At 37.3% G+C, this 8,580-nt stretch overlaps 1 protein-coding gene across 1 annotated transcript; it reads right to left on the bottom strand.

The window, feature by feature from the left end:
- Positions 1 to 715: 715 nt before the first annotated feature.
- On the bottom strand, positions 716 to 4,578 carry LOC102703491 (solute carrier family 35 member F2-like). The gene is made up of 11 exons (XM_006654415.2): positions 4,327 to 4,578; positions 4,103 to 4,197; positions 3,953 to 4,010; positions 3,611 to 3,805; positions 2,569 to 2,648; positions 2,404 to 2,486; positions 2,220 to 2,271; positions 2,040 to 2,108; positions 1,393 to 1,479; positions 1,247 to 1,311; positions 716 to 1,167 (listed from the first exon to the last, which is right to left on the bottom strand). The coding sequence occupies exons 1-11, from the start codon at positions 4,454 to 4,456 to the stop codon at positions 1,023 to 1,025; spliced, it is 1,059 nt and encodes a 352-aa protein (XP_006654478.1). The 5' UTR covers positions 4,457 to 4,578; the 3' UTR covers positions 716 to 1,022.
- Positions 4,579 to 8,580: the final 4,002 nt, after the last annotated feature.

The raw sequence follows: 8,580 nt of genomic DNA, 5'->3' as shown, positions 1-8,580 counted from the left end.
ATTAAGCTAGTGGTATGTCAAGAGATATGGACAACACAAGAGTGCTTGCTTTAACACCATATTATTAGCCCATTAATTTGTCATAAAATGTTACACGATAAGATTTAGTAGCGGACCCACTATTCTTTGGACAAAAGAATTAATACTTTCAGCCTCTACACCAACTAAGGACGAGTGTACGATATTTGTGGACAATGGGATTTAAAATTTGGTAGTTACATGCACCAACACCTCTAACACCACACCAATGATAACCATACTATGTGAAAAAAATACTGTATGCTTGACAACACGCGTTTACCACTAGCTCCATGTTCGAGATGTTAGGACTAAGCCATCCATTGAAAGGGCTGATGGGCAAACACATACGCGAAAACACAACCCCAAGCTGGCCATTTTCACTTTTCAGCCTCATGCTGGCACGAACGTGGGACCAAATTATGGTGTTGGCCTGGTAGGCACTAGCAAGACAACATGAGCCTCGCAGACTAAATAGGCGTTTGTGTACGTTCTTTGTACGTATAATGTTTTCTGCCAAATATTTATATGTATAAAGCTTCTGTACTTTATGTTTCTATGTAGAGATTTTTTAACATCATTAAAAAAGTATCCTGAGATACTATATTTTTTTAAAAAATTTAAGGTATCAGAATTTTGCATTAAAATTATTGGCACCTTAAGGTACTTTTTAAAATGATAAAACGACTCTAATATTTTATTTGGAAAAAATAAATTGTATATGTGTCTATGTCCCTTTTCATTGTGCTTACATCGCCAACTATTTGCACTGAATTTTAATGTAATAGGTTCCACCTAATTACAAACTCATCTTTTTTTTTCTTCTCCGAAGGATATACAGGCAAGAGAAATTGCCTAATAGTCCATGCTGATAAAGCAGGGGTTTCAAAAAACAGAGGAAAATACAAATAGTTATATACAAGGAGGATTCTAAAAGAAGATATACATGCTTTTTTCCCCCTAAATCCAACACTGAGAGGTGTGACCTTCTACATTGACCCCCACTAACAGATATGAACTTCCTCCTGTTGCTTCCTTTCTTGGCTGTCACTGGAACCATTTCCTGTTGAATTATCCTCACCTGGAAGCTGCTGATATTGGGTTGCTGCTTCTGTACTTGCAGTTGTTCCATTGTCCGAAGAGTGATCACTTCATAGATTAAAGAATTAAAAATGTTAACTTTCCACGGCACGAACGGATGATTTAGGTATTATTTCAGCTAACTTACTTCAGTGAATAGATGATCAATCCAATGGCCACAACCGCGAAGGCTATATAGTACAGCCAGTTTATCTGTGGGATTTACCTATAACATGTGAGCATACGGTGTAATATATTTTAGTCTTTGTTCAAGTTTCTGACAGAATTTTTCACCTGTTGGTGATAGAATAAAACTCGAATGGCGACTGCCCACATGTCGGATGTTAGGAGCGAAAGGTTAAACAATGTTGATCCACTCATCTGCAGGCATAATGATCGTCAGAAAAGAACTTAAGTCCTATTTACTGTAAAACTATAATAAAGGGCGTCGTTACAGTATCTTTTACTAGTAGCAGAAGCAGTAGTATCATAGTAAAATTTAGATGGAACCATGTATTTGTATAAGAATATTAAATATTTTGTTCAAAATTTTGGCAAGATATATTTATCAATTTATCGTAAAGTTATATATTTTAGTTCTAATTTTACCCTTATAGAATTTCTCTATCGGTGTAGTATAATAAAATCAGATCTGTTGGATCTAAAGCAAAGAATGGCTCATAATCATTCGAGGGTACCTTAAATAAATCCATAATAAAAGGGCCTTCTAGCTGATATTGAATTCTAGTTCCTAGTTAGGTAATTGTCATAAAATTTGCATCTTTTTATTCTTTGTACGACCAGGTTATTAAAGTAACTCATAACTACTTGATTAAACCACACCTTTTGTTCTGTTATCCCCTACTTGTGATCATTTTTTTCATTCCTAAATCATCCCTACTTGTGATTATTTCCTGCCTTACATGGTGGAGAAACTTAACCTTAAGAACGAAAGGAGTGATGCTGTAGAACATAAATATTGCCACTGCAAATCCTCCGAACAGAGCTAACTGGAAATTGCAGAAAAGAAAAGGACAAAGCAAGAGTGAGTTCAACCAGTTCAATTGTATTGCAGGTAAATCGTGTCTTTCGAACTAAATTACAACTGTAGTTTCACCTACCATTGTTGGAGACCAGGCAATTGCATCTAGGTTCTTTTTTTCAAATATAAATCTATTTTTTAGTTAAAGGTAACAGGATTATTTCTGCCGAAAGAGTAAGAACAAGAACAAATATGAAAATGATGATAATGCTACTGCAGATTATTTGTAATCAGTAGTGAATTATGGTTTGTCGAAAGGATACATCTGAATTATACTGACAAGCAACCCAAAGAGTCCAAGCATTGCGACAACTTCAACTCGATCTTTCTTCTTGACACAGTATTCCTACACATTGAAAGGAAATGAAATGCTCGTTAGAAGGAGAAAATATTGATGCCGCTAGCAGGATATATGATGTATTGCTAACCTCGCCAACATTGCTAAATGCAAAAAATACTGTCCCGGCAATGACAAGGGCATCCCCTAGAAGTGGTATTTTACTTGGATCTGCAGAAGTTATTCATAATCAAACAAGCTTTGATATGGAATTTAAACAGTGTTCATCTATCTTAATGATAAAAAAGCCTACTTTTGCTACAGAAAAGATGACCTAGTATTTTCTAGGTACTCTAGAGAATTTTGGGTACATCTCTGATTTTCGTGGGGCATACATTTCTAATTTTGGATTTTGTATTTTCATCAGTATGCTTCCCAAACTCCTAAATGCTCCGTTTAGTGCAATATACTTTTCTAGAACAAATTTCAACATTGTAGGAGTTAATTATTTGTTTATGAGGCTGACTCTGGTGCATTTTACTGGTAGTAGAATTTAATCTATACCGTTGATCTATTTTTATCAAACGGCTGTAATTAAATTATACTACCAATAATATTAGGTGTAGTAGAAATTTGATGGGGTAATATCGTCTTTTTTTTGTGATCTTTATTGCAAAAAAAAACAAAATTGCAGAATACTGCTAATCAAGTAATTAACAAAGCATAAAAATCCTCTTTTTCTACTGGTAGGATAATACTACCAGTAAAATGCACCAGACAGTTGCCCTTTGTTTATACCTCAAATAGCTCATAGAAATCAGATGATCCATCAATCCAGAAATTTCAGTTATCTCAAACACACTTCAGAAGCAGATTTCAGATTGTGAGGTTCAGAAAGTTATCTTCTACTCCTACCTATTCTCAGAAACTTCATATTATAATAGGTAGATGAAATCCCAATTTGATCTTCTAAGTATAATATTGTATGTTTGAAACAAGATCCTAATATAATCAACTGTACTGAGTTTTGAATTATTACTTCCATTTCTATAAGATGTTTTGGCTTTCCCTAGAGGATACTAATGAGTCTTAACATATATATACAAAATATATACATTGGTTTATAGATGAATTTAGAGAAAATCAAACCACCTTATAACCTGAAACAGAGGGAGTAACTATTTCCTGCTTACCTTGTTCATCTGCTGATTTGGAATCTGAAAGGAGCACAAGAGCAAGCCCTGCCACACAGATCCCAGCACCAGCAAATTGCCAGAAAGAGTATCTTGTGCCCAGTGCATACCAGGTGAGTATGATGACCCAAACCACCGTCCAGCAATCTAACAGCGTTACGCTCGTGATGTACGAGTACTGGTACGCCTTGACAACTGCAGCAAATTAAGTTGTAGGATGAGAACACGTTGAGCTATTCACCACCAGTCGCTCGCAAGAAGCAAGGAGCTGACAGAATCATATTGTTATTATCTAACTGAACGGATTTGGTGTTTCGGATTTCCACTGCAGATTGTGCTCACCAAGATAATTTCCTTGAACATCGATGAAGGCCAGGGCCAGGTACCAATACCAAGGTATCTGCAAGGCAAGAATTTCCCAATCTCAAATTCTCAATGGCTGCAGCCTGCAAGGCATCAATTACGACAGTTTTCCATGAGCCCTACGCTTACCCGCAGCTTCTGCCGTCGCTGCAAGAGGATTGGCACATAAACCAAGGTCAACAACAGGTAGGCGAACAAAGATTGCGTCAGTGGCGCATCAACTCCTGCACAAGAACTATACCCATGAGAACGAGATAGCACATTTTATCTCCAAAAATCGCTAAAATTGCCCTCACCAGAAGCTGGCAGTTTCAGCGTAAGTAAAGCTAAACCGAGGGGAGTAATCGAAGTACCAAGTGTGGCAATGAAGGAGGAGGTGAAGCTGGAGACAGCCATGGAGAAGGCGACGAGCTGGCCGAGGAGGAGCACGAGCAGTAGCCCCCATACATCCTTCCTGTTGGCCTCCATGAGCCCGAGCACCATCTGCGGAAGCCTCAGATCGGGGACGCGATCGCAGGGGCGAGATTTTTATACGTTGAGGGTCTTGAGGAAGAGGAGGAAGCAACAGCTGCCGGAGCTAGCAGAAGAGGAGAAGAATGGAAGGTGAGTGGACTTGCGGGTGGGGCTCGTGCCGTTAACTACGGCAGCACGGTTAGTTGAGCTTGAGAGCAGCATGCACGTGTCTCTCTCTCTCTCGTCCTTGATCCGGATCCTGTGAGGATCTTGTCACTAGCTAAGCAGCTCCTCATTTTAGAATAGAATACACATCCTGTGCCTCACGGCATCAATGGAAAAATATACTTCCTCTAATTTTTTTATATAACATTGTAGGCATTCGAGTTCACCCTTCGTCTTATTTAAAAATTAATAATTATTTAATTATAATTTAATTTATTATTATAGAAACTTTAAGTATGATTTATAATTTTGTATTTTTTATAAAAATTTTGAATAAGACGAACGATTAAATATAGATCTAAAAGTTAATGACGTCATATAAAAAAATAAATGAGTATATTACGAGGCAAACATCGTGGCCCAAATGATTATGGGCCCATTTGATCAATTGGCAAAAGGAAATTGACGTATGGAGATTGGAGAGCCATGCAATTAACCAATTACAGCTGTTGCTGCCGTGGATTGTTAGAGGCATGCAGGTCGAGTTAAAGACCAAACAAATAAACAATACGCTAGGTAGGCGCTGCGTCAAGACATCATTACCAGATAATGACTATACTAACAAAAAATTTCACAATGAAGCTTTCTGAAAGATTGTCAGCATCAGGTGCAAATTTCGATTCTTTGTGGTGGGGGTAACCATCGTGATGTGGTGTGCTGTGCACCACTGAATTAATGCTACTTGCAGTACGGTTTGACAGTTTCTGTGCTGGCATTTGTGGTCGATATGTTGCCACTTATTTCAATTTTTTGAAGCCCCAGTTGTGTCTCAAGTCCGTGCAGCTCCCAAATTTGGCAAAAAAAATCATCGTCTTTGTTTTGACAGTGCGTGGGCCTTGTTTGATTGGGCCCATACCAGGTGTGGCATCACGTCGGTTTGAGGCCCATTTTTCCTGGTGTTAATTGGTCCATGCGCTAGGGCCTAAAGTGGAAACAAAAATGGGGCAAGGTTCATGCCACGCAGCCTAGTTCATGCCTCCTTTCCGCTTGTGCACCGACACTGCATCGATGGGCCAGACCTCGGGTAATCACTTTCCATGCATTTGCATTTGCATGTATGCATGTCGTGTGGTCGGCTTGTCGGATGCGGTGTTTTAGTCGTGGCGCATGGGTCATACATAGTCACTCTATTTATTTAATAATAGTCATACCTAAATTTATATAAACACTAGTTTGTGTATATACCCACATGGGTGGTTGATTGTTTTTCTATAAAAAAAGTCAAACGATATATTTACAAATAAAAATTAATTTATAAATAAAACTTTTATATATATATTCTTAGCGATATAAAATAAATTATAGTTAAAAACAATCTCCTATGTATTTTAAAGTTAAAAATTCAAATTTTAGTTTATAAGTTTAAGTAAAAGCGAAAAGATAAGGCTGACAATATTCTTGCACATTGGAGAGTAATGAAATGCTTGTCAAAAACATAGCGCCTCAAACTACATGTACCACTGATCACTTCTTATTCAAAATTCTTCTCATTTTACTATTAGCTATTCTCCCGACCTTATTCATTTGCTAAATAATGAAAAAAGGCATTATATTTTTTCTTCTTCTCAAACTTAGTCTTTGCTAAATAACCTAGAGCTTATGTTTTGAGACAATAGGTAATATACTATTTTCATTTGAGTTATTTGAACATATTATCATGTAAATCCATGTGTTTTGTATTACTGTGGGATTTTCTTATATATAATATCTTAATCCTATGTTTTTCCCGTCGTTGCTTCTAAAATCTTGCATTAAAGAAGCGGGCACGAAAGGCTGCCATATGAATGAAGAAAAAAATAAGTAAAACTTTTATACGTGTATTATTCACGGTTTAAAACTTAAAAGGCATAGTGCATAGAGTAAATAAATTTAGCTGCACCGGGTAACTTGATAAGCTAGCTAACAAGCAGACAATGAGAGCAAGTATAATAGCCGGTTATAAGCCGACTAAATGCTAATGTGAAGGAGAGAGGGAAGGAGAGAGAATAGAAACGGATTGTAAGCTTATAGCTAGCTCGGACATAAGAATCAAGAAACTCTATGAGATACATGTGAGTCTTGCATTAATGATAAAGATACATGAGTGAGTAAAAAAAACTAAAAAAGGCTTATAGTCAGCTTGTTAACTATATTATTAGCCTTGCTCTGAGAGCACTCCAGAATCATACGAAACTCAGAGCCAGGTAGCACCGTCCCAGTACCAACGTATGTGCAAGACAAGAATTCCCTGCCAATCTCTGTAATCGTTGCAATTGGCTGGCCGCATCCCCTGATGGTAGCCGCCTCGAGCATGCTTGCGCCCCCTCGGAATGCCAGAGGAAGGAGAGCTTGCATATGCGCCCCATGCCGCATGATTTCCTCTCTAATTTTATTCATATAAGCAATTCATTAATTAAGAGGTGATACGAAACAAATCATCTCTGCATTGTCTCCAGTACGTTAACGTCAATCATTAATTATGTCCTGTTTAGAGGCATTGGAATGGCAAATGACAAATGACAAAACTTTTGGTGGCAATGTATTTTTACAAGTTGGTATTTAGAGGCATGCAAAAGTTGTTATTTTTTTTGCAAAAGTGAGAGGTGATCCACGTCCCTATGCACTTTTTAGCGAAATTTGTTAGTCCAGACTGACAAATACTAAATATAAAGTTGTCATTTTCTTACCGTAGTGTTTAGATCTATTTTACAAAAAATGCTTTAAAATAACAAAATTTTTGCTATTTTGAAGATCTAAACAGAGCCTTAGTCAATCTACTCGTCCTTTTTTTCTCTATAAGTTACCCCTTATATGAGAGGTGACTCATTCCTCCTCTCGTACCTTCTCTCCTCCACATCACCATTTAATTCTACATGACATCTTAGGATTTATATCAAGAGACTTACGGTACTTGCTCTTAGACTCTATTGGCGTCCTCCACCTCTCCACCGCCACCACAGGAGTTCAGGTTCAAACCCAACGATCTGGTTGCGCAATTCACTTTTGGCGACACCACATGCTCCTTTAGCACTGACGTCATCCGTGTTGCCAATTACTACTCACCACCCCAACCACTGGAAGAGAGAGGGCACATAGGAGGGAGACGGGAATAAAGGAGAAACCGGTCGCTGACTCATGGGTTAATGTATATATTTTATTTTTTCCTTGATTTTATTGCCACGTATGCGCTACGTGCTACCATATCCACATCAAAGTGCCACATGGATGCCATGTCAACAAAAAGTACTCTCAAAACAATTGTGAGAGTTGTTTTGTACTGGTTTAACAATTGCGGGAGTCATTTTATCTATTTTTGTGGTTGAAGGAAATGATTTAGATTCAACCTATACTTTAAGAAGCCAAATTGGACTTGATCAATGCGCTAGGGCCTAAAGTGGAAACAAAATGGTCTAAGGTTTAGGCAACCAGCCTAGTTTATGTCTCATTTTCGCTTGTGTGGTAAAAAATTGGTGCTATATAATGTGCCTTAAGAAATCCCAACTTCTAAGGTAGTCGTCTATCGAGAGTCTGGATCTATATGTTGTCCAAGGTTATATAGATTTAGAATCACTTTCCAAGCATTTGTATGGATATGATGTGTCATCTGCTTGTTGTTGTTGCGTCTTAGTTGTGGTGCACAGGTTTCATGTATTCTATTTTTAAAAAGAACAAAAGAAATATGATGATTCATACTAATATAGAAAATATAAATTTATAGCCCTGCAAGTTTATGATTAAAAAAAGTAACATATTAAGATCACCTGCTAAACATCGACTCCAACCACCGCTAGGGCCGTGTTCGGCTGAGGGGGAAAGAGGGTAAGTTATCTGGCGCAAAAATATAAAACATAGTAATAGATTAGTATATGATTAATTAATTATTAATTATTAAAAAATATAAAATAAATTAATATGATTTTTTAAAACAACTTTCCTATATAAAATTTTCG

Source organism: Oryza brachyantha, chromosome 5 (assembly GCF_000231095.2).
Source record: "Oryza brachyantha chromosome 5, ObraRS2, whole genome shotgun sequence".
Taxonomy (NCBI): Eukaryota; Viridiplantae; Streptophyta; class Magnoliopsida; order Poales; family Poaceae; genus Oryza; species Oryza brachyantha.
The sequence above is the reverse complement of the archived record's forward strand: the minus strand, read 5'-3'. Positions and strand labels throughout refer to the sequence as shown.

What these genes read in the sequence shown, in the direction of transcription:
- LOC102703491 (XM_006654415.2), bottom strand. Translation starts at nt 4,456, where the DNA reads ATGGTGCTCGGGCTCATGGAGGCCAACAGGAAGGATGTATGGGGGCTA. An exon ending in CTTGTCAGTATAATTCAGAT is followed by an intron (nt 2,272 to 2,403) that starts GTATCCTTTCGA and finishes ACTAAAAAATAG; the next exon opens with ATTTATATTTGAAAAAAAGA. An exon ending in TTGATCATCTATTCACTGAA is followed by an intron (nt 1,168 to 1,246) that starts GTAAGTTAGCTG and finishes TAATCTATGAAG; the next exon opens with TGATCACTCTTCGGACAATG.